Raw genomic sequence first — 26979 nt, forward strand, 5'->3', positions numbered from 1 at the left:
TTATCAAACTGAAACTGAATTCATAGCCTTTTGAGCATATTTTGACTTGAATTCTAAATTCAAATGTACTGTTGACCAGTTTTTGGGAAGGGGTGTTACAGTACAAAGAGCGTGGACTGCTAGAGCAGACTGACCTAGGTCAGAAACCCTGTCATGCCGCTTGTCAGCTTTGGGACCTTGCCCAAATAATTTAACCTCCCTGGGTCAGTTTTCTTATGCATAAAGGAGGAATACTTATTTCTAACACAGTGTTGTTGTAAAGTTAAATCAGTAAAATATCCAACATGCTTGGTATTGTCAAACCCTCAGTAAACTTTTACCAACTGAATTAATAAACAAGTTAGTGACATTTAATGTCAAATTAGACCTTGGACTCCAAAGATAACCTTTTCCTGGTTTTGTTTTGGTTTTAGGATTAAATAAATTTATTTTTATTTCATTCTTTTGGGGTAGGGTGCCAAAACCTGAATAAATGATTTTTAAAGAGATCCAATAAAAAAGAATCCAAAAATCCAGTCGATGCATTTTTTTTTTTTTTTTTTTTTTTTTTGCTTATACAACAGAAATTTATTTTCTCACAGTTCTGGAACACATAGGTCAAATTGTGGGTAGGTTTGGTTTCTTCTGAGGACTCTCCTGGGCTTGTAGATGGACCTCTGCTGCCTGTCTAGCTGGTCTTCCCTGAGTTCCTGTGTTCTAATCTCCTTTTCTTGTAAGGACACCACTCATAGTGAATTAGGTCCCACACTAGTGACTTCATTTTAACTTAATTGTTTCTTTAACCTTATCTCCAAATACAGTCACATTCTGAGGTACTGGGGATTAGGACCGCGCTATATGAATCCTGAAGGGATTAAATTCAGCCTGTAATACCCCTGTACCCTACAACCCTATTTTAGCAATGACCTTTTCCACCCTTAAAGATGATTCTATTTAGTTTTAGGGGTGGTAACATAATTAACTGTTATATTTTAATTATCAAAAACAATTCTGCTAAATAAGCACACAGTGACAACTATCACTTTAATCGGCCCTTCGGGACTCCCTGGGCCTGGGGCAGGCATGCAGAGGGTCAGAGCCCGGTCCAAGGGACTTGCTAGGGTTGGGGGTGAGGGGGTGGGGAAGGACTTCGCGGTCAGGGAAAGAACGCGGGTCAGCGGATGGCCCGTCCAAACGCCGCCAGCCAAACGCATCTCTGGGCTTTTTCCTCCGACATCTTGGGGGTGACCAGGTGACGTTAGTGTTCCTGAAGGCTAGTGAGCCTACGCTGGTGCAGGACTTCAGTTTACACAGCGCTTTGACAGCTTTTGTCTCTCTTAAGCCTCCTGTCCCCGGGGTGAGGCTGGCGGAATGGGTCAGCGGTCAACTGTTTACTCGGCCCACATTCCGAGGAGGAAAATGGGCCCCCGCGCGGGAGTGCGACTCGCTCCAGAGACAGTTAACTCAGCGACACCCGGGGGCCCCGACACCCCCAGTTCGGCCTCCTCGGCCCCTCTGCACGCACGCGCAGTCGCAGAGCTCTTCCTGCGAAGAAGCTGCGGATACTCAGCGGCGGCTGCGTCAGCGCGTGTGGCCGCGAGAGGGCCTCGAACGGCCTCACGTCACTGTGTGCGACGGCGCCTGCGCCGGAGAGCATGCTGCCAGCCGCGCGGCGAGGTCTGGGCCTCGTACGGCTGCGGCTCCTTCGGGGGTGGCCTGGGCTCACGACCTTCTCCTTCCTGCGCGGCCTTGGGCCAGAGCCTTTGGAGACAGCCCGGTCACTGTGTTGCGAATCCTCCCCTAGAGACGCACGGGATGGAGAGGGACGGCGCGAAGCGGCACGGAGGAAAGCCCCCGGCACAGAGTCGCCCCCGTCTCTCCCTCCGCGCGTCCGAGGCACTGGGACCAGACGTCTTTCGTCGCTGGAAAGCCTCAGACTGCCGACGCCACGAGAGGAGTCACCCCCTCAAGAGCGCGAGGACTCGAGCGGAGACCAGGGCCAACCCGGTCCCGCCCACTGGGGAGCTGGGGGTCCCTTGCCGCCCTCCCTGGCCCAGTCCGGGACCGAGGTAGAAGAGCTTCATGGCTCCTCTTCCCGGTCGACTTCCAGAGAGGGGCCCTTTCGCGCTGGGGAGCTGATCTTAGCCGAGACGGGGAAGAGAGAAACACAATTTAAAAAATTATTTAGGTTGAGTAACGCCGGACACTTAAATAGTAGCTGGGGGACAGTCCCGTTCAGCGAGATCGTGGGGAAGTTTCCCGGCCAGATACTGAGGAGTTCCTCTGGGAAGCACTTCATGCTGAGGAGGCCGGCGTTGGAAGACTATGTATTACTGATGAAAAGAGGGCCTGCCATAACATATCCGAAGGTAATGCGGTGGGAATTAAGTGTGTACTGGGTCCAGAAAGAACAAAACGGATGCGGAACTGCAGTCCTGATTCATGTACTTAAAGCACATCTCAGGGGCGCCTGGGTGGCCCAGTCGGTTGAAGCCTCCGACTTTGGCTCAGGTCGTGATCTTAGGGGTAGTGGGTTTGAGCCCCGCGTGGGGCTCTGTGCTCATAGCTCAGAGCCTGGAGCCAGCTTTGGATTCTGTGTCTCCCTCTCTTTGCCCCTTCCCTGCTCATGCTCTCTCTCTCTCAAAAATAAACATTAAAAAAAAAAAAAAAAGCACATCTCAGAACATTTAAATTGTTCTCAGACTTAAAAAAAAATAATAAAATAAAACAATGCATATGAACTTTGCATATCTTATGATTGCTAATTTTAGGAGGAAACCGTCACCTTTAATTTTAATTTCGGAGTGTCAGTTCTGTCATCTGCAAAGTGAAAAGAATATTGACTTACTATACAGAGTAATGTGGACTAACGAGGCACTAATAAGTACATACATTTGTTTCCCATAACCATTAAGTTTGCAAATTCAGGACTCGAGAATGTTCAACTCTTTTAGTACCATATGGAGATATTTTAATCATCATTTAATAAGCCATGTTAGGGGCGCCTGGGTGGCGCAGTCGGTTAGGCGTCCGACTTCAGCCAGGTCACGATCTCGCGGTCCGGGAGTTCGAGCCCCGCGTCGGGCTCTGGGCTGATGGCTCAGAGCCTGGAGCCTGTTTCCGATTCTGTGTCTCCCTCTCTCTCTGCCCCTCCCCCGTTCATGCTCTGTCTCTCTCTGTCCCAAAAATAAATAAACGTTGAAAAAAAAATTAAAAAAAAAAATAAGCCATGTTACTAGGGGTAATGCTTTTTCTCTTTAGAGAAAAAAATTTTGTATTAAAACATTTGACACTGAACACTAAACATAAAAGATATTCTTTATAAATAAATGAACTTCCTAAGGTTCCTTGTTACAGTTTTATCATAATCGTCCATTGCTAGTGGTTTATTTCAGTTTTTAATCATGGTCATACCGGTTCTACTTCATGATTGTTTCCTTAAATTCTCTACGCCTTTTAAGTGAGGGCCTTCTGCTGATTTCTCTGTTTTTTGAACTCCTATTGTTACTTAATGTCTGTAATTTTGGTATTATGCTAAAGTGCTGCTTTATTTACTAACCACTTCTTGAATCTCTTATTTCATCAAGTAAAATATAAGCTCTTGGTAGACTGGACCAGAGTTTAATCCTTTTTTTTCACACCTTTCTTCTCTGAGTCCAACACAGTGTTTGGTAAGAGTGTGTACTTAGTACATATTTATTGATCACTGAGTCACCTATACTGTGTTTCAATCATAGGATATGAATATGATACTGTCGATGATGGATATCCACCCAGGTGATACTGTTTTGGAAGCTGGCTCAGGCTCTGGTGGAATGAGCTTATTTTTATCCAAAGCAGGTAAGAGATTGAGATAAATGAGCAGGGTTTAGATGGGCAAAGAAAATGTTCGATCTTTCCTAATAACAGAAAGTAAAATGAAGATGTTTTAGAAAATATTCACATAACTTTGTGATCAAGAGCATTCTCCTTGAAACTAAATGCAGGCAACTATTTTTCTTTCCATATTGTACGTTCATTCTAGTCATTCTCTTTGTAACCCTCTCTCCATTTTCTGTGTTTTCTCTTGCTCCCTCCATGTATTTTAGGGCTTCTTCCTTTTTTTTTTTTTTAAACTAAACTTTTTTTTTTCTTTTTTTTTTTTCAACGTTTATTTATTTTTGGGACAGAGAGAGACAGAGCATGAACAGGGGAGGGGCAGAGAGAGGGAGACACAGAATCGGAAACAGGCTCCAGGCTCTGAGCCATCAGCCCAGAGCCTGACGCGGGGCTCGAACTCCCAGACCGCGAGATCATGACCTGGCTGAAGTCGGACGCTTAACTGACTGCGCCACCCAGGCGCCCCCTAAACTTTTTATTGGGATGTAACGTAGCCATAGTGCACTGATCATAAGTGTGTAGACTTCAAAGAATTTTTAATGTAGTAACCATATCAAGTACTCATCACCCAGATCGAGACAAGGAATGTTGCTGCATCACAGAAACCTCCTCATGTCTCCTCTTGCTCATAATCCTCCTGCATTCTTTTTTAAATAATAAACTTTGTTACAGCTGTTGAAGGTGTATATGGGTAGATTTTATAAAGAGTACAGATAGAAATACACTGAATTAAACCTTTTGTTCTTTGACCTAATGCCATCACATACAAACATAATCCAGTTTATACAAGGTCAGGAAATTCATTCTGGCCTCCTCAAATCTTTTGTTTGATTCTTTTCTGTACATAGTTAAAGGCAGTAATTTCTTCACAGTGACTGATTCCTAAAGGCATTTGATAGAGTGAATTTATAAAAAATTTGTGAGAGGAGTGCCCATATTTCTAACATGTATAGTATCAGAGGAGTGTCATGGCATGAATAATCCCAAACTATGAGTGATCAAATTATTGCTATTTACTTTTGGGATGGATTTTTTTCTCCATAATTTTCTTTTCTAATTGTTTAGCTTATGCTATTGTTATCACTCATTTTTATCTTTTGAGAACATGATGCATTGCAGCTGGAGTTACATTTCAAAAGACATCCTTGAATTTAAACTTTTCATTAGAGAGGTCCCCCGGGTGGCTCAGTCTGTTGAACATACAGCTTCAGCTCAGGTCATGATCTCACAGTTTGTGGGTTCAAGCCCCGTATCAGGCTCTGTGCTGACAGCTCAGAGCCTGGAGCCTGCTTAGGATTCTGTGTCTGCCTCTCTCTCTCTCTGCCCCTCCCCCACTCGCTCGCGCGTGCACGTGCTCTCTCTCTCTCTCTCTCTCTGTCTCTCACATTCTTTCAAAAATAAGTAAACATTAAAAAATTTTTCTTTTTTAAATTTAAAGTTTTCATGGCGCCTGGGTGGCTCAGTTGGTTAAGCGTCCGACTTCAGCTCAGCTCATGATCTCACAGCTTGTGAGTTTGAGCCCCACATTGTCTCTGTGCTGACGCTCAGACCTGGAGCCTGCCTCGGATTCTGTGTCTCCCTCTCTCGCTGCACCTCCCCCACTCATACTCTGTCTCTCTCTCAAAAATAAATAAACATTACAAATAAATAAATAAATAAATTTAAACTTTCCATTAATAAACTACAGACTGATGTGGGACAGCTTCCAAATGATATTCAAATCACCTCAAACAGAGGTGGGTGGAAAATTTTTGCTGTAAATTAAAATATATATTAGTCTTTTGCAGAAACTCCACTATTACCATGGTAAACAGTTTAAAAGTTTTTCAGACACACACAAAAATACAAATCTCTTTTAAATGTATGAATGGCTAGGGTACCTGGGTGGCTCAGTGGGTTAAGCATCCAACTCTTAGTTTTGGTTCAGGGCTTGATCTCAAAGTTTGTGAGTTCGAGCCCTGTGTTGGGCTCTGTGCTGACAGCGTGGTGCCTGCTTGGGATTCTGTCTTGCTCTCTCTTTGCCCCTCCCCTGCTTGCTCTTTAACTCTCACTCTCTAAAAAATAAACGTTAAAAAAAAAAAAGCTTGTACTAAAACAAAAATAAAAGGCCTAACTTCATCCATAACTAAAGAAATGTAAATTATAACTTCAGTGATAAGTTATTCAGTTTTTACTTACTTATATTTTCTTGTTTTCCTTTTTTAAAATTTTGTTAATGTTTATTTTGAGAGAAAGAGACAGAGCATGAGCAGGGAAGGGGCAGAGAGAGAGGGAGACCAGAATCCAAAGCAGCCTCCAGGCTCTGACCTGTCAGAACAGAGCCCCGTGCAGGACTTGACCTTACAGATTGCGAGATCATGACCTGAGCCAAAGTCAGACACTTAATGCACTGAGCCATCCAGACACCCCTATATTCAGTTTTTAGATTGACACAGATAAAAAGTTTGAAAACTCTTTCTTGAAGAAAGTATGGAGAAATAAGCACTCTACTACATTGTTGGTAGAGTGTAAATTGGTATCATTTTTCTGGAGGATAATTTTGTAATGATTTTCAAAATAAAAAATTCACATACCTCTTGAGCTAGCAATTTCATTTTTAGGACTGTCATTTCATGAATACAAAGATTTAGGGAAAATAATTTTCATTGCAGTATTGTTTGTTATAGCGTAAGACTAGAAACAAGCTAAATGTTCATCAGTAGGTGATTGGTTAAATAAACTATGGAATAGCCATACGATGGAACATAGTAGCTCTTAAAAAGAATGTAGTAGATCATTAATCACTGAAATATCACTGGTAAGTAAGAAGGTAAGCATGGGACAGTATATATAATACATGTATGTTTTAATGTGTGTTAAAAACAGGGAGAGACACTTTACATGGTAAAGTAGGTAACCAAAGTAACATGGTGGCCTCAGAAGAAGATTGATTAAGGCTCTGCGATGCGATAGAGTTTTGTATTATTTTTATTACACCATGCACTATTTGTATTATTTTTTCACATCCATATACTACCTTTGCAAAATAATTTTTTATAATCTTTTATGACCTAATAAATACAATGAAATATCATAAGTTGTTTTTTTAATTAAGTGGGATCACAAGGACAAGTCCTCAGTTTTGAAATACGAAAAGACCACCTTGAATTGGCTAAGAAGAATTATAAAAACTGGTGTGATTCATGGAAAATAAGTCATGTAGAAGAGTGGCCAGACAATGTGAATTTTATTCATAAGGATATTTCAGGAGCAACTGAAGATCTAAAATCTTTAACATTTGATGCGGTAAGTTTTCTAAAGTGGGTGCTATGATATTATCTAATACTGACTACAAAGAAAACAGGCATCATACTTTATACGGAAGGCTCTTCCTTCATTATTTGCACCATTTCTATCTGTAGGAGGAATATTTTCCTTTAATATCATGATAGGATTTAGAGTAGAAAGACATACTGAATCAGATGTCAAAGTTGTTAATAAATGTGGAGTAATAACCAAACCAAATACGAAGAGGAGTGACTAACTTCAGCATTTCCAGGATAAAGGAATAATAATTTGGAAGCAGCATTGGAAGCATATTGATCCTAGTGCCTGACTTCACGTTGTAAGATTTGGGGGAATAAATAGCCTCCATTTGTGAGAGAATAGCCAAGAGGAATCTTTGGACAGTTAAGGTCAGGATGTAGATGAGCACTCATTAAAGATGTTGAGGACAGAGGCATTTGTTATGAACACAGCTCCAGAAAGTGGAGTGGATGGATTTGTAAGGAGGAGGAGCACTGGGAGGTTCAGTTAGGGGAGAAGGATAGTTGATGACAGGATGATATTTTAGGCTGTGACCAGTGATGGTGGAGATGTGGGACGTGGAGGTATTAGGTGGCCTCAGAGTTTCAGAATTCTTTATTTATTAAAAAAAAATTTTTTTAATGTTTATTTTTGTGAGAGAGAAAGCTCTGGGGGGAGCAGAGAGAGAGAGGGACACAGAATCCAAAGCAGGCTCCAGGCTCTGAACTGTCAGCAAAGAGCCCGACATGGGGCTCAAACTCATGAACTATGAGATCATGACCTGAGCCAAAGTCAGATGCTCAACTAGCTGAGCCACCCAGGTGCCCCTCAGAATTCGAATAAGTTACCTTATCCTTGATGATTCCATTATCATTTCATAGCTTGACACTAACAGACTGAGGTCTAGGTAAGGAGTCTTCTTTGCTTTTCTTAATTGGCTTTTGGAAAGTTGGATTACTTTAGGACATTTATGAGGGAAACTGGTTGAAAAATGAGATTTTTATCAAGACTGGTTCCTATCTCTAGCGTTCTTAAAGTCTATAGTTTTGGTGACACAGATCCTGGACACAAGGACCACAATTCCGTTTTTTTTTTCTTCCCCTTAATGTTTTTGAGAGAGACAGAGTGCAAATGGGGGAGGGGCAGAGAGAGAAGGAGACATAGAATCTGCAGCAGGCTCTAGGTCCTGAGCTATCAGCACAGAGCCCAACGCGGGGCTTGAACTCTGAACTATGAGATCATGACCTGAGTCGTAGTCAGACACTTAATCGACTGAGCCACCCAGGTGCCCCATACAGTTTTTTTTCTTTATCCTTGTTTGTTTTGCATATTACAGCTCAGTAAGGGTTCCCCCCCCCCAATTTTTTTTTCTCTACCTAGGCTATCCATAAGAATGTCATAGATACCTGAGAGGTTAATTGGTCATCAGAAGTTTGTTTGATGATCATGACACACAAGGATTCTAATGATATCATTGAAGCTTTTTAGAAACCTGCCGAACCATCCTTGATCTAAAAGAATATTCCTTACTAGATTTATTCAGCGGACTCTTGAGCATAGTGCCAGATGTTTATCAGTATGAGAAATATAGGAGGAGTCATACTCCTGCCATCTGAAATGATGCTAAACTGAACAAAAAAGGTGGAAAACCACAAAGAGAACAAAAGGAGAAAAAATGGCTAATAAAATATTTTTGACAAATTTTAAAAAGCCTAACCACCAGAAGGGGAATGCACACAATGGGATACTGAAAATAGTATTATTTAACATAATGAAATAGTGTATTATATCTACATCAGTAAATCTCAAAGACATGATGTTTAGTGAAAAAAGCATTATAAAAAATGTGTGTATATGTAAAATTTAAAACTACGTAAAACGGTACCATGTATCGTTTGTAGCAATATACATACGTTGTAAAAGTAGAAAATTATTTGGGAACATTACCAACTTCAGGACAATGATTATCTCTGAGGAGAGAAAGGGAACGGGGAAGAGGGAAATAAGTTTCAGAGTCCACTCAGCCTGGTTCACTCTTGGGCTCCCATAATAGCCAAGATGACGTTGGGTAAGTTACTTCAATCTTTCTGTACCTCAGTCCCTTCACATATTAACAGGAATGATAACAATATTTCCTATTTCATAGAGTTGTTGAGGATTAGATAAGATACTTCATATAAAGTGCATAGAACAGTGCCTCATGTATAGTAAGCATTAAAGAAATATTAGCTATGATTTTCATCTTATTTCTCTCCTTTTCCTCACCTGTTTAAATTCTACTTTTCCTTCAGAGTTTAGATCAAAGGTCACCTTCTTCACTGGAATATACCTTACTCATCTAACTGGGGGATTATCATCATTCTCTGAATTATTGAACCACTGTTTCTTGATACAATAAGCATTTATTAAAGATCTGTTTTGTACTGCAATGTACTATGCTAAGACAGAAATGAAGTATGCATTTAAAGGAGCTTTCATTCTAGAAGATAGACATACAATTACTGGAAAGACTCACAAGTGTGGAATACCACGACTGTAGAAATTAGGTGTCATGAGATGAAATTGCAAATGTAGTCATCAGGGGCTAGATAATGAAGAACACTTATGTATATTTCAAGCTAGGGCATATGGACATTATCTTATAGGTAATTTTAAATTTTAAAATTTAAATTTTAAAATTTTATTTTAAATTTATTTTTAAGTTTATTTATTTTGGAGAGGGTGGGGGGAGCGCCAGAAAGAGAGGGAAAAGGAGAGAGAATCTCAAGCAGGCTCTGAGGTGTCAGCACAGAGCCTGATGTGGGTCTCAAACTCACGAGCCACGAGATCATGACCTGAACCGAAATCAAATCAGACACTTAATCAACTGAGCCACCCAGGCGCCCCACTACTGATGAGTTCCTAATGGAGAAGCAGAATGTCCAAATTCCCATTTTAGAGTAATTCTTTTTTTTTTTTTTTTTTATTCCAGTGTAGTTAACATACAGTGATCTGTTTCAGGTGTACAATATAGTGGTTCAGCAGTTCCATGTATTAGTACTCATCAAGATAAGTGTGCTCTTCTATTTTAGAGTAATTGTGGTGCAATGACGGAAGCTGTGAGTCTATGTAGAAAGCTATTGTAATGTTTCAACAAGATACAATGAGGTCCTGGTCTAAGGCATTAGCAGTAGGATGACTTGGAACAATACTTCAGAGGTATATTTGTGGGGCTGGATAATTTTAATCCAAACAGAAGTGTCAAACTCCACAGATCCTCGAAAGAGAGTTCACGGTAAAGAAAATGATGACTCCAACAAGTTTCTGGTTTGAGTGACTAGATGGAAATGTTCACTGAGAAGAAAGTATTCAACAGGTTTGGCAGTTTTCTTGGTTGTCTGATTTTTGGTCCCGTCAATAACATAGACAAACTACACCCAAAGAAACCCATTAATGTTCATCGTCTTGACCCTTTGATTCAGTCACTGGGATCTTTCCTTGGAATCTAATAGGCATTTTAAACTCATGTCCAAACCTGAATTCTTGATTATTTCTGCCAGGCCTGCTCCTCCCATAGTCTTCATCATTTTCCTCATTGGAAAAGGACATCTCTATTCTTTCTGTGGCTTAGGCTGAAAACACTGGATTCATCCTGATTCCTCTTTGTCTCACATCCCACAACCAATCCTAATTGCAACTGGCTCTACCTTTTCAAAATGTATACCGCTCATGGCATACAATGCTGTTTGCTTGTTGCAAGTCCTCATCCTTCCTTGCCCTCTCTCAATCTTCTCTATGTATGGATTTAATAAGTCTGAATGTACTTCATGCCACTGAATTGTGAGTGAATTCATCTCTTACCATTTCCCCCTTTTGTCTCCACTGCAGTGACAGTGGCCTTCTCAGATTCACCAAGTATCCTACAGCCTCAGAACATTTGTATTTGCTGTTCTTTCCATCTGGAGCATACTTACCCCCTAAATTTCCACAGGGTAAGCTTAATGATTTTCTTCAGGTCTCTTTACTGACCAACCTATATATAAAATGGCATTTCCTTTCCTTGTTACTCTGTATCCTTCTTACTTTGCTTTATAATTCTATAGTTCTTCTTGTCACTTATCCTCCTCTGATTTACATATCTATTGGATTTTTGTTTAATGTCTATCCCTTTATTAGGATATATGTTCTCTTGAAACAGAGTTTCTAATTACTACTTAGCAAAATGCTTGGCACATGGAAGGTTCTCAGTAAATATTTGGTGAATGAATGATGAACCATTAATGCCATTTAAAAAAGACAAATAATGGAATAATTTCTAATTTAATAAATGTTGTTGTACCAACTACCCTTAGCTTTCAGAGTTATCCATCAATGAAAGCCACTGTATTTTCTATTTTGACCCTATTTTATTTTAAGTGATTTTTAAAAATTTTGTTTATTCATTGAATTCATTTAACAGCTTTTGTGAGTTATAGCCTTATAGTCTGCAGTTGAATAAAGAATAAACAGGGGCGCCTGGGTGGCGCAGTCGGCTAAGCGTCCGACTTCAGCCAGGTCACGATCTCGCGGTCCGTGAGTTCGAGCCCCGCGTCGGGCTCTGGGCTGATGGCTCAGAGCCTGGAGCCTGTTTCCGATTCTGTGTCTCCCTCTCTCTCTGCCCCTCCCCCGTTCATGCTCTGTCTCTCTCTGTCCCCAAAATAAATAAACGTTGAAAAAAAAATTTAAAAAAAAAAAAAAAAAAAAAAGAATAAACAAACAAGGGACATGATTCTTACATTTTAGAATCTCTGAAATTAATATTCATAACTTTCCTGTTGAGCATAAAAATACATATTTGAGATCATGTGAATTCCTATTGCCAAAAGCTGAATTAAAGTATTGAGTGAAACTTTATAAAGTATGTATTTGTATACATATGTGTGTATGAAATACAGCTAAATAAAGATTCCTGTATTATCAGTATTGCCAAGCGTAAGACATGCCATTATGATTTTCATATAGTCAAGTACTATGACAAATTGTGTAACAGTAAATATGCTTTTTGGGGGGGGAGCAGCAAAATGATAGTTAATAGTATTATATTTTAAAAAATGAAAACTGTAACTGGGTAATCGTTTTCTAAAGTGTATCATTATACCACAGTAAGGAAAGAAAACTTGTGCTTTGTTTAAAAAAAACTCAGTCTGATTTGCTTTCCTCTCAACAGGTTGCTTTGGATATGTTGAATCCTCAAGTTGCTTTGCCTGTTTTATACCCAAATCTTAAACAGGGTGGTATATGTGCTGTATATCTAGCAAAGTGAGTAGTGTGGCTATTCTTCTTTGTAATGTGATTTTAAAAAATTTTTTTTCATGTTAGAGAGAGAGAGAGAGACAGAGCCTGAGTAGGGGAGGGCAGAGAGAGGGATACACAGAATCTGAAGCAGGCTGCAGACTCCATGCTGTCAGCACAGAGCCCAACATGGGGGTCAAACTTGAGAACCACGAGATCATGACCTGAGCTGAAGTCGGACACTTAACCGACTGAGCCACCCAGGTGCCCCTGTAATGTGATTTTAAATACACTTTTATTTTGTCTTAAGTATTTGGTTAAAGTGTTCATTTTGTAACTGAATTAGAATTAGGTATATAGGTCATCTCATAAAACTTATGAAATGACATATGTCCCAATTAATTTATATTGCTGTTTAAATCATCCTTTACCTAAATGGTAATATAAGATGTGTATTTCTTCTGACAATTTAGAAGAAAATTTTTAAAAGTGTATTGTGAACAATAATGTTAAATTATGGTCTCTGTATTTTTTTACTTTCTATGAAAGTGCTTGTTGTGTGCTCTAATTTGTGTATTTGTTTTTCCCCCTTCATTTAACTATAGCCTTTGAATTTGGGTCAAGAGATATAGTGAACTTAAGTATAAAGTTACTATTTTTGTAGAAATTTAAAGTACATTTTTTCCACTTTTCTAAAAGCATCACACAGGTTATTGAACTTTTAGATGGAATTCGCATCTGTGAACTTGCTCTCACATGTGAAAAGATAAGTGAAGTTATTGTCAGAGATTGGTTGGTTTGCCTTGCAAAACAGAAAAATGGAACTTTACCTCAAAAAGTAGAACCTAAAATCAATACAGATTTACAATTACATTCTCAAAAGAAAGTTAGTATTGAAGATGAGGTGTTTCAAGAGGATGACCATGGTAAGCTTCAATTTTATTTCATATGTGTTTGCAATAATAAATCGAGAATAGGCTCCTGAGTGTATTGACCAATAATCAGAGCTGTTTCTCAGGGATTTGGGTTTTTTTTCCCCTAGAGAAGATGAAATGTACTATTTCTTTGTTAAATTAAAATCTCTTAAGGGACAGAGTAATGTTTTTTTGCCTTTTATGTAAAACTCTGATACCTTTGAAGAATTGAACTTCTTATAATATTTGTATTTTACTTGTATCAAGGAGGTTGGCTTATGAAATACTTTAAATATACTAAAGGATGTTTTTAATTTAGATCAGTGATTATTACTGAAGGCAAAGAATAGGACCTAATATGCAAATGGCTAATATTCCAAAAAGCAACTTCTGGACACTGCTAGAATTTGTCAAAGAACTAAATTTAAGTCCTTGTTGTATGTACACATTATTTAGGTCTTGAACAAGTTTTCAAATATCCATTGATTTATGATATATAAGCTTACCCATTTGGTTATAAAACCATATACAAGTTTATCATTTAATCCTTTTCAAATTGTTTTGTAAGATAACTGGCAGAGTAGCTCCAAAACAAATGCTGAAAAAAATGTCTGAGAGAAAAAACTTAAAGAAACAGTAATTTGTATTTTAACAGTTTTGTGAGCAAATTATAACATATTTTATGTAGCTTATAATATATATTTTGTTCTACAACAGAAGAATCACATTCGGATTTTCCATATGGATCATTTCCCTATATTGCTAGACCTATACACTGGCAAACTGGTCATACAGGTGAGTGATGTTTTCAGGTCATATTAAATGGTGTTTTCTTCTAATTATTGTAATGACCTTACTTTTTTTCTCTCTCCTTAAATTAGCATTTCTTGTCAAGCTGAGGAAGTTTAAACCACAACTTAACTGAGTACCTCAGAGGGTAGCAACTGATGTGAAGAAGGAAAGGTATCAAAATAGAACTTTATATTGCAAAACACTACTTTCATAGATTGAAATTTTTTGCTATATGATTTGTATAACTTTTATATATAATTTCAAAAAATAACAAAAGCTGAAGGAAGATGTGTAACATTTCAAAACAATTTAAATGTCCCATTTTGACACTTGTCTTGTAGTTTGACATTTTGTAGTTAATGATTCCAGGTTGGTTTAGTTGAGCCATTTCATTCTTCACTTCCTGTAAACCACTCCATAGATTTGTCTTTCTTCATAAAATTAGTTTTCTTTTCTTTGTCTGATTGATGGTCGTTGGCTACCAAAATAAAATACGCATTTTAAGATAAATTTTAATGTATTTGTGTATTTTAAGTACATATTTTTTTTTTTAATTTTTTTTTTCAACGTTTATTTATTTTTGGGACAGAGAGAGACAGAGCATGAACGGGGGAGGAGCAGAGAGAGAGGGAGACACAGAATCGGAAACAGGCTCCAGGCTCTGAGCCATCAGCCCAGAGCCTGACGCGGGGCTCGAACTCCCAGACCGCGAGATCGTGACCTGGCTGAAGTCGGACGCTTAACCGACTGCGCCACCCAGGCGCCCCTTAAGTACATATTTTAATGGCTTGTCTGTATCTTAAAAAGTAGCGAAATCTGGGTTATAGTAAATAATAGGAAAACTGATAAGAATCATATAACCATCTTAAAAACTGTAATAGAAGATGTAACAATTGACTCTTTTATCAGAATCATTTTAACTTGTTTGAAAGAACATCAGAATTAATTAGGGGTTTATTATTCATAGGCATCAGTTATTTAGCATTTACCAGGTACCCTACATTGTTTTAAACTTTATATAATGTTTTTTCATTTAATAGAGGTAGCTTATCTTTAAGGTTATCTATATTCTACAGATAAACAAAAACGTAGAGTGGCTAGGTTATTGTTTAGATACGGGTTTTTATAGTTTTTATGTTTGTTTATTTTTTGAGAGACAGAGCACGAGTTGGGGAGGGGCAGAGAGAGAAGGAGACACAGAATCCAGGCTCCAGCGGACTCCAGGCTCTGAGCTGTCAGCACAGAGCCTGATGCGGGCTCAAACTCACAAACTGTGAGATCATGACCTGAGCCGAAGTCGGACGCTTAACCAATTGAGCTACCCAGGTGCCCCAATGTTTTATAGTTTTTAAAGGGTAGTACCTGGGAGGATAAATGCTGCTATTCCTGGATTTATCCCTTAGGCTATTTAAAATAATAAATATTCTAAATAACATTTTACATATTTTTCATTTTTTGGAAAATTTTAACATCTCTGCTTTTTTAGACCATAAAGTTTAACTAGGCATTAAATAGTCACACAAATAGAAAATTGTTATATGCTCCAAAGAAGTACAGAGTACTATAATAGAGGTTTTGCTCTGGCCAAGTAATTACCTATGCAAGTGACAAGTGAGCTGAGACCTGAATGGTAAGTACAAGTTAACTATAGCAGGGAAAATGAGAACAAAAAAGGCCAGTGATGCTGGGGTTGAGTGAAAGAGACCCGAAAAATAAGTAGGGGTCAGGTCATGCAGGATCTTCTAGACCTCTTAAGCTTGTCTATCCTAAGAAAAATAGGGTCTCATTGAAGGATTTAGTGAAGTGAGGGGTAACATGCTTAGATCTGTGTTTTGGAAAAAAATCACTCGTTGTATTTGGGGAACAGACTGAATCATATAAGCAGATTAGTCTTCTGATGTCATATTTCTTTATGGTAACTATCTAAACACTCATACAGTAATAATGGCTTTATAGTTTTCATAACACTTCAGATACATAGAAGCTCTGAAGTATTTTTTTTTTTTGGAAGTTTATTTATTATTGAGAGACAGAGAGAGACACAGTGTGAGCAGGGGAGGGGCAGAGAGAGAGGGAGACATAGAATCTGAAGCAGGTCCCAGGCTCTGAGCTGGCAGCACAGAGCCCAACGTGGGGCTCGAACTCACAAACCATGAGATCATGACCTGAGCCGAAGTCACTTAACTGACTGAACCACCCAGGCACCCCTGAAGTACAATTTTAAGTTCTGTCATGGAACATGCCTTTTTCTTCTGTCCTGTGTTTAACCAGTAGTGAAATTCTTCATGTATTATTTTAAATGCAAGTTCTAATTGTACTACATGGAGAAGGGGCTGGCTTAACAGCAAAGAAAAGTTGTGCCTCTACTCCTATTTCACGTAGAATAATTAGTTTCTGTTCAGTACACTGCACTCAATTCAACTATTGACGTTGAATTGAACAAGATGTCTTTAACGGTGTCCATTCTAATAAATATTAAGATGAATTGAAAACCAAACTACATAAGCAAATAAGCATTTATTTATATGGTTAAAGTCCAGCTTAAGCCCTTTCTCCATGTCTCCATTGAACATTAAGCATGTTAACAATCTTGCTTATGGGACAGATGTGTTCTTTTTTATTTTTTTTATATTTAAAGTAAGCTCTTTACCCATTGTGGGGCTTGAACTCACAACTCCGAGATCAAGAGTCGCATGTTCCACTGACTGACCCAGCCACACGCACCGCCTACAGATGTGTTCTTTTAAAGTTAACCTTTCTTAAATTCGTGTCTGGCTGTCATCTCTCATACTGTAAACTCCTACAGATTTGTGACTGATTCCGTTGTCTTCCTAGTACCTTCCAGAGATCCCACCTTTTCCACCCACTAATGGTCAATAAAAATGTGCTGATGGCTGTAAACCTACATTTGATCATGTATTGTTTTTATCTGTTGACTTGGTTGTTCTGGGGGAAATTTAGGCATACAGCTCTTGGACTGTGGGGGACTTGGGAGTTTGAACTCTACTTCAGAGGCAGTAGGGAACTCCTGAGGGTTCTCTGGTCATGTAAAAGGAGATTTTTCTGTTTTAAGTTAGTCTGTTAGTAGTGTCTATGAGTATTTGAAGGAAGGAAAAAACAATTGAATCAGCAATTTCACAGTACCACGTGGTATACATTATGTGATTGGTTGTAGTATATAACCATGAGGTAAGGAAAAGGGGTAGATTTAAAAAACATTGTGAAGGAATAACTAGATAAGCTATTCATTGGCTATAGAGACAGTGAGAGTATATGCTTTCAAACTTTTATCTGCTATTCAGAAGCCCTTCCCCTTACTTTGCTGGGCAAAACAGGACTTAGTCGGTGTTCAGTTCACATATTACTTCCTCTAAAAAGCCTTCAACAGCCTCTAAAAAGTCTCTCACCCTAGAGTCTTTTGTACTCTTAAATGTTATATAATTAGCATTGCCCTATTACATCATTAATTTACAAACACTGATTATGCCTTTATTAGGTATTAGGATTTTAAACCAGTATGACTAGAACAGTTGTAGTGACTCAACTAAATAAGGATTTGTTTTTTGAGGAAAAATTACTCGATTTTAGATTATATAACAGTTGTACTGTTCCATGCGTGCCTCTGTGATCCAGGAATAAGGTTTGATATATTGCTTTTTTCCTCTGGCTTCACTCTAAAATCTGAGGAGTCCTCTGCGTATTCATGTTTCAGAGGGATTAACTTAGGTGTCACAAGGCTTAAAAATGCCTAAGGTAAACAGTGTCATTTAGTATTAAAATAGGCCATATTCAGATAGAATTGGGTCCCATCTTGCTGCTTTTGTTGTTTTACCTTACAATTGTGACTTTTCTGAGTTTGTTTTTTCATCACTAAAAATCAGCTGCTGAGGCAGTAAGACACTGACCACTGCTCCTGATAACATTGTGTTACCCTTGAATGCCCCCACACCCCTACTGAGCTCACTCCCAGTTAAGCCTATTGAGGGAAAATGAATGTATATGTTTCCTGGTCAAGTGTATGATTAATAATTTTTCTTTACATCGAAAATTTACATTGAAAATGCCATCCTGAAACAAAAACTTTTACATTTAACTTTAATATTCTGAATAAAACAGTAATGAGTAAATACTTGTTCTTTCCTGTATAGGATCTGTATATATCCTAAACCAGGGCTTCAGGACTTTCCTCCAGGGACAGAATGAAAGCACAGTTCCACTTACAACTCCCTTAAGTCAAGTGCTCCAGTTTTCACCCACCATCTGTCAAAGTTGTGCTTTTGCTTCAAAGCAAGCCAACTGGCAGAGCCCCTTCCTCCCTGGGTGCACTGTGGTTTCTACTTTTTTTTTTTGTTTAATGTTTATTTATTTTTGAGAGAGACAGACTGCGAGCAGGGGAGGGGCACAGAGAGGGAGACACAGAATCCGAAGCAGGCTCCGGGCTCTCAGCTATCAGCACAGAGCCTAACATGTGGCATGGACCCACAAACTGCGAGATCATGACCTGAGCTGAAGTTGGACGCCCAACCAACTGAGCCACCCAGGCGCCCCAGAGAGTGTTACTATTCTTTGATATCTACAGGGATTAGCTTGAGTAAACCATAACTGCTTGTGTTCTGCTTTCTATAAATATTTGTTCAAATTGTGGTTGGAATTCTCTCCCAATTCACTCCATACAACCTTTCATTAGGGCTGGTTCTTAACGCTTTCACCACTTCCTTAGTCCTTAGTTTGCTAAAAGACTTCTGTGGCAGCTTATTTTCATCATCAAAGGTAAGATTTCATCAAAGGGGGCAGCAGAGCATAATAGTTACAAATTCAGGCTGTAGTCTAGAGTCAGACCTGGGTTCAAATGTCGCTCCACTTTGGGCAAATGATTTAACCTCTCTAAGTCTCAGTTTCCTTATCTGCAAAGTAGAGATAATAGTATTTATCATAGGGTTGGCTGTGAACATTGCAATTATCAGTGTACAATGTTTAACATATTGCCTGGAACATTTTAAACATCTAGTAAATCTTACCTATTATAAGAACCAAAAAGTGTAGGTAAAAGTTGCTGGTATAGAAGGGAAAGATGTTAAAAGGCAATTTTTATTTTATACTTTAGCCTATGGTAGATCCAACTTACCTTAAGATACAAGTGAACAAGTGAAAATTATGCTTGGAGGTGTTGCAAGGGAAGAGACTATACTGTCAAATTTGTTTAGTGATTTACTATGGCCAGAGAATGAAACAATGATTGAGGTGTGATCCCTACCCTGAAGAGTCTTAAGAGTTTGGTTTCTCTTTTACTAAAACTTCAGTAGCCACTATTAATCTCATAAGGATATAGCAAAAATAAATACGTGATATTCTGAAATAATGGAGGTTCATTATAGAATTTAGGCAGAACTATAAGAAATCTGTCAGTCCTATCTTGGATGAAAATCTAGAAAAAGGCTTTATAAGAAGTAAAAAGGATCACTGCTGGTAGAATATTATTCTGGCTCGGTTTCAAATGTCAGAAATACTCTGTAAACATAATTTGAATGAAAATTACGGTGTGGTCGACTAAAAGTATTTCCAGTTCATATGATTATTTTCTAATTAATATATCATTGTGCAAAGCCATTTAAATACCAACAAAAATGAAATGTCAAATAAATTATGATACTTATACCATGTCATGATTAAAAGTCAGGTTTTCAAAGACTAATGACATGGGGAAATGCTTTATAGTAAGTGAAAAAAAGCAGGCCTAGATATAGTATGTTTCTAATTTTTTTTAAATAGTAGAAAAGTGTATAATATTACACTATAGTAATCAAAACTATGATTTTCACATAAAACTGACAAAGAGAGAAATGGAATGGCATAGAGAGCCCAGAAATAAACCCACACATATGGTCAATTAATTTATGACAAGACGTGCCAAGAAGTGGAAACAGTCTCTCCAATAAATGGTGTTGGAAAAACTGGACAGTCACATGCAAAAGAAATGAAGACCACTATTTTATGCCATGCACAAAAATCAACTCAAAATAGGTTAAAGACTTGAATGTAAGACCTGAAACGATAAAACTGGAACAAAATGGAAGGATACTCATCTTGCCAATGGTTTTTGGATTTGACACCAAAAGCAAAGGTAACAAAGCAAAAATAAACAGTGGGATTACATCAAATTAAAAAGTTTCTGCGCAGCAAAGAAAGCCAAGAAAATGAAAAGGCAACCTTATGGAATGGGAGAAAATATCTGCAAAATATCTGCAAACCATTCTGTTCTGATAAAGGGTTCAAATCCAAAAAAATATAAAGAACTCTTACAACTCAATAGAAAAGTATCCAAATAAAATGGACAGAGAAAATGAATAGACATTTTTCCAAAGAAGTCATACAAATAGCCAACAGGTACGTAAGAAGGTGTTCAGCATCACCAATTGTCAGGGAAATGCAAATCAAAACCACAATGAGATTTGTGATTAATAAAGCATTTGTGCTGTATGTAAAAAAAATCACAAGGATACACACACTCCCATGCACATATATGCAATGGAATATCATTCAGCCATAAAAAGTAAGGAAATCCTACCATCTGTGACAACATGGATGACTTTGAGGGCATTATGCTAAGTGAAATACTTCAGAAAAAGAAAATAACATGTGATCTCACATGTGGAATCTAAAAACAAAACTAAACCAAAAAATGAACTAGATACAGAGAACAGATTGGTGTTTGCCAGAAGCAGGGATGCAGGGTGGGCAAAATTGGTGAAGGTGGTCAAAAGATACAAACTTCCAGTTACAAGATAAATAAATCCTGGAATGCAATGAACAGGGTGACTATAGTTCACAATATGTGTTGTGTATTTGAAAGTTGCTAAGAGAGTATATCTTAAAAGTTCCCATCACACACACAAAAAAAACTATATGTGGTGATGAATGTTAACCTAATGTGGTAATCATTTTGCAATATATCAAATCATTATATTGTACACCTAAAGTTAATACAATATTTTGTGTCAATTATATCTCAATTTTAAAAAGTATATAAAAGAAAACCAGTAGTTAATCACTGATAAATCTGGTGAGATTTCAAGTAAATTTATTTTCTTCTTGAAACTTCTTTTCAATAAAACATTTCATAGAAAATGCTTCAGGCTCTTCAAATACTTAATACTTTAAAATACTTGAGACCCATGGTGTGTTAGGTTTCAGTGTAACATAAGTCACATTAAAAATCTTTTAGCTTAGGTACACTACCACAAAAACAGATACTGACACAAGACAAATAGTAACTGAAAAGGAGAAAACTTTCAATACTAATTCACTCATAATGTTGTGATATATAAATTACTATGTACCCCTGCCTGTAAGAACTGACTACAGGTCAATAAACGAGGTTTGTTAATAACTTGCATAAATCTAATTCTGACATATTACTAAATCATACCTTGAGAATAGCTATAAGCTTGAGAAGGATTGACTACTATGTCCATTGACTTGTGTGACTCCTGAGAATGTTTCTCCATCACCTCTACTGTATCACTGGATGAAGATGATGAAGACAATCCCAGTCTAACATATCTTCCTTTTTTACCACAGAGTGAACAATCTACTGGGGTGGCACTAGGTCCTCGGGGCAGTTGAACTTCATCTCTGTTGTAGTTTCTAACAGCTCCACTGTGATGCACAGAGCGTTCCCGCTGCCATATATAATGGGTTGGGGCAATAGCCATAACCTACGGTGGAAAGCTTCCTTTTAGAATTTTAATAAGATTTGAAAATTTGGTAAAATTAAATACAAAAATTAAAACTCAAAGCTAGCTCTATAACTAGATCTAAAAATCTAAGTTACTGATGTTAAGAAAAAAAAAAAAAAGGCATCTCCAGATAAGACAGCACTACCTATAAAGTGATTCACTGCTTAGATCCTAAAGACAATAACTGACAAAGTACTTATTTCAAATATGAAATAAGACTGAAGCAACCTTCCAGGTTTTTCAATTCTGAGTATTCTAAGTTTGGGATAGATAATACAGTTAGTCCAAAATGACACATAATTTTTAACTGGAATATACTGGGTCAAAAATAACATTGTTGAGGTTTCTAACTATACGTTAGGCTAATCTTAACATGTTTGCAATTGTGGCAAGGGAAATGGTAAATAACACAGGTAATTTACATAACCTCTCTGTTCCTCAGTTTCCTTATCCATAATATGGAGAGAATAATATTGTCTACATTAGAGGATTGTTGCAAGGATTAGATGAACAATTAATTATAAAACTCTTATAATTCTTCACTACATGTTGGGCATTGTTCTCTAAGGTTAAATAAAATCCTGCCTTTGGAGTCTGGATAGACCTATTTCCTTATCCTGACTCTGCCAATTGCTAGCTGTATGATACTGAGCAAGTTACTTAAACTTTCTGAGGCTCAGTTTCTATATATTTAAAATGAGGATACTATCTGCCTCACAGGACCTTTCGGCGGGTTAGATATGTGTAAAATCCTTATCACATAGTAAGAAGCTGGCAAATGATAGTCATATATAGGTACTTTCCCAACATATGAAGGGAATTGTGGGGACTCTTGAAAATTTTGCTTGGAAAGAAAGAAAGGCTTCTGCTGTTAAAAATGAAAACCTTAGGTTTTGTTTTAGTGGGTCAGTTGGTTAAGTGTCCAACTCTTGACCTTGGCTTGGGTCATGATCTTGTAGTTTGTGAGACTGAGCTCCATGTCAGGCTCTGCACTGATAATTTTGCACTTGGAATTCTTTTTCCCTCTCTCTCTGCCTCTGCCCCACTTGCGCACTCTCTCTCTCTCTCAAAATAAATAAACTTAGAAATGAAAAGAAAACCTTAAAACCCCCCCTGATTAAAACCAGTCTGCTTATTAAACAGGGTACCGGTGGCCTCCTCCAAAATAATTGCTAAAGAATGCTAGCTAGGCTAATTTCTTTAGTGAATTATTTTATAATCTACTTAAATCCTTCAAAGAAGTTTTCAACAAACATGTAACAGTTACATATCTTTTATTTTTAAAAATGTTTACCAAGTTCAAAAATTTTTTAAGTTTATTTTGAGAGAGAGAGAGAGAGTGAGAGAAGGGGAGGGGCAGAGAGAGAGGGAAAGAGAGAGAATCCCAAGGAGGCTCTGCATCATCAGCACAGAGCCCAATGTGGGGCTCGAACCCATGAACCATGAGATCATGACCTGAGCCAAAGTCAGAAGCTTAACTGACTGAGCCACCCAGGTTCCCCCCCACTCAAGTTTTTATTTAAATTCTAGTTGGTTAACATACAGTGTAATATTGGTATCAGGAGTAGAATTTAGTGATTCATCACTTACATATAACACCCAGTGCTCATCACAAGTGCCCTCCTTAATATCCATCACCCATTTAGCCCATCCCCTACCTACTTCCCCTACATCAACCCTCAATTTGTTCTCTATAAAGAGTCTCTTACGGTTTGCCTTCCTCTCTTTTTTTTTCCATCCCCTATGTTACATTTGTTTTGTTTCTTATATTCCACATATAAGTGAAATAATATGGTATTTGTCTTTTCCTGACTGACTTATTTCACTTAGCATAATACACTGTAGCTCCATCCATATTATTGCAAATGGTAAGATTTCATTCTTTTTAATAGCTGAGTAATATTCCACTGTATATCTTTATCTATTCATCACTTGATGGACTGATTTGGGCTCTTTCCATAATTTGGCTATTGTTGATAATGTTGCTATTAACATTGGGGTGCATGTGCCCCTTCAAATCAATATTTTTGTATCCTCTGGGTAAATACCTCGTAGTGCAACTGCTAGATCTTAGGGTAGTTCTATTTCTAGCTTTTTAAAGCACCTCCATACTGTTTTCCAGAGTGGCTGCCCCAATTTGCATTCCTACAAACAGTGTAATAGGGTTCCTTTTTCTCTGCATCCTCGCCAACATCTGTTGTTTCCTGTGTTGTTGATTTTAGCCATTCTGACAGGTGTGAGATGGTATCTCATTGTGTGTGTGTGTGCGCACATGCGCACTTTATTTCCCTTATGAGTGACGTTGAACATCTTTTCATGTGTCTATTAGCCATCTGGATGTCTTCTTTGGAAAAATGTCTATTCATGTCTTCTGCCCATTTCTTAACTGGATTATTTGTTTTTGGGGCATTGGGTTTGATAAGTATAGATTTTGGATGCCAACCCTTTATCTGCTACGTCATTTGCAAATATCTTCTCCCATTTCATAGGTTGCCTTTTAGTTTTGATGATTGTTTCCTTTGCTTTGTAGAAGATCTTTATCTTATGAAGTCCACACAGTTCATTTTTGCTTTTGTTTCCCTAGCCTCCAGAGACATGTCTAGTAAGAAGTGGCTACAACTGATGTCAGAGGTCGCTGCCTGTGTTCTCTTCTAGGATTTTGATAGTTTCCTGTCTCACATCCATTTCGTATTTTTATGTATGGTGAAAGAAAGTGGTCCAGTTTCATTCTTCTGCATGTCACCATCCAGTTTTTCCAACACCATTTGTTGAAGAGACTTTTTTCAATGGATATTCTTTTCTACTTTGTCTAAGATCAGTTGACTATATAGTTGTGGGTCCATTTCTGAGTTTTCTATTCTGTTCCACTGATCTGTATCTATTTTTGTGCCAGTACCATATTGTCTTAATGACTAAAGCTTTGTAACATAACTTGAAGTTGGGAATCATGATGCTTCCAGTTTTGCTTTTCAAGATTGCTTTGGCTATTCATGGTCTTTTGTGGTTCCATACAAATTTTAGGATCGTTTGTTCTAGCTCTGTGAAACATACTCATAGTATTTTTTTTTTTTTGAGAGAGAGAGAGAGAGAGAGAGATAGGGGGAGAGAGATAAAATGAGCCAGGGAGAGGCAGAGAGAGCAGGACACAGGATCTGAAGCAGGCTCTATGCTAACAGCAGAGAGTGTAATGTGGGGCTCAAACTCATGAACTGCAAAATCATGACCTGAGCTTAAGTCAAATACTTAACCTATTGAGCCACCCAGGTGCTCCTGTTGGCAGTATTTTGATAGGAATTGCATTAAATGTGTAGACTGCTTTGGGTAGTATAGACATTTTAACAATATTTGTTCTTCCAATCCATGAGCATGGAATGTTTTTCCATTTCATTGTGTTATCTTCAATTTCTTTCATCAGTGTTGTATAGTTTTCAAAGTACAGATATTTTACCTCTATGGTTAGGTTTATTCCTAGGTATCTTATGGTTTTTGGTGCAATTGTAAATGGGATTGACTCTTTGATTTCTCTTTCTGCTGCTTCATTATTAGCGTATAGAAATGCAACAGATTTCTGTACATTGATTTTTGTATCTTGCAATTTTGCTGAATTTGTGTATCAGCTCTAACAATTTTTTTTGGTGGAGTCTTTCAGGTTTTCTATATAGAGTATCATGTTGTTTGCAAATAGTGAAAGTTTGACTTCTGCCAATTTGGATGCCTTTTATTTCTTTTTGTTGTCTGATTGCTTAGGCTAAGACTTCTAGTACTATGTTAAATGACAATGGTGAGAGTGGACATCCCATCTTGTCCCTGACCGTATAGGAAAAGCTCTCGTTTTCCCCATTGAGGATATTAGCTGTGGGTCTTTCATATTTGGCCTTTATGATGTTGAGGTATGATCCTTCTATCCCTAATTTGTTGAGGGTTTTCATCAAGAATGGATGCTATACTTTATCAAATGCTTTTCTGCATCTATTGAGAAGATCAAATGGTTTTTATCTTTTCTTCTATAAATGTGGTGTATCACATTGACTGCTTTATGAATATTGAACCACCCTTGCAGCCCAAGAATAAATCCCACTTGATCACAGTGAATAATTCTTTTAATATACTGTTGGATTCAACTTGCTAGAATCTTGAGAACTTTTGCATTATGTTCATCAGGGATATTGGCCTGTAATTCTCCTTTTTGGTGGGGTCTTTGTCTGGTTTTGTCTGGTTTTGGAATCAAAGTAATGCTGGCCTTATAGAAGTATTCCTTTTCTTTCTTTCTTTCTTTCTTTCTTTCTTTCTTTCTTTCTTTCAATAGTTTGAGAAGAATAGGTATTAACTCTTCTTAAATGTTTGGTAGAATTCCCCTGGGAAGCCATCTGGTCCTGGACTTTTATTAGAAGATTTTTGCTTACTGACTCAATTTCTTTGCTGGTTATAGGTCTGCTCAAATTTCTTCCTGTTGAAGTTTTGGTAGTTTATATGTTTCTAGGAATTTATCCATTTCTTCCAAATTGCCCAATTTATTGGCATATAATTTTTCATAATATTCTTTCATAATTGTATTTCTGTGGTGTTGGTGGTGATCTCTCCTCTTTCATTCATGATTTTATCTATTTGGGTCCTTTCTTTTTTCTTTTTGATAAGTCTGGCTAGGAAGTTAGCCAGCTCCTAATTTTATTGATCTGTTCTGGGTTTTTGTTTCTATATCATTTATTTCTGCTCTAATGTTTATTATTTACCTCCTCCTGATGGCTTTAGGCTTTATTTGCAGTTCCTTTTCTAGTTCCTTTAGGTGTAGGTTAGGTTGTGTATTTGAGACTTTTCTTGCTTCTTGATGTAGACCTGTATTTCTACATACCTCCCTCTTATCACTGTTTTTGCTGCATCTCAAAGGTTTTGGACTGTCATGTTTTCATTTTCATTACATTAGCTTTTAAAAAATAGAGGTAAATAGGGCTGCCTGGGTGGCTTAGTCGCTTAAGCATCTGACTTCAGCATAGATCATGACCTCATGGTTCATGGGGTCAAGCCCTACCTCTGAGCTGTCAGCACAGAGCCTGGAGGCTGCTTTGGATTCTGTGTCTCCCTCTTTTTATGCCCCTACCCTGCTTTGTCTCTCTCTCTCTCTCTCTCGAAAATAACCATTAAAAAAG

General features: G+C 37.9%; 2 protein-coding genes across 2 annotated transcripts in view; one reads left to right on the forward strand and one right to left on the reverse strand.

Annotated features, from left to right (window-relative positions):
- The first annotated feature begins 1350 nt into the window (after window positions 1-1350).
- Window positions 1351-14270, forward strand: TRMT61B (tRNA methyltransferase 61B). The gene is given in 8 exon segments (XM_047068500.1): window positions 1351-1483; window positions 1486-2348; window positions 3717-3819; window positions 6953-7143; window positions 12329-12420; window positions 13093-13319; window positions 14025-14102; window positions 14189-14270. Coding segments are annotated over 8 exon segments (1731 nt in total). The 3' UTR covers window positions 14233-14270.
- Window positions 14271-14488: 218 nt separating this feature from the next.
- The window catches only part of SPDYA (speedy/RINGO cell cycle regulator family member A), a 31919-nt gene continuing 19428 nt past the window's right edge, over window positions 14489-26979 (reverse strand). The window contains exons 5-6 of the mRNA XM_047068501.1: window positions 21526-21814; window positions 14489-14577 (exon numbers count right to left, since the gene is read on the reverse strand). Coding sequence (XP_046924457.1) covers window positions 14489-14577; window positions 21526-21814 — 378 coding nt within the window. The remainder of the gene's footprint in view (window positions 14578-21525; window positions 21815-26979) is intronic.

Source organism: Lynx rufus, unplaced genomic scaffold, assembly GCF_022079265.1.
Source record: "Lynx rufus isolate CCGP_SWC_20201006 ecotype Redwood Valley unplaced genomic scaffold, mLynRuf1.p SCAF_8, whole genome shotgun sequence".
NCBI lineage: Eukaryota > Metazoa > Chordata > Mammalia > Carnivora > Felidae > Lynx > Lynx rufus.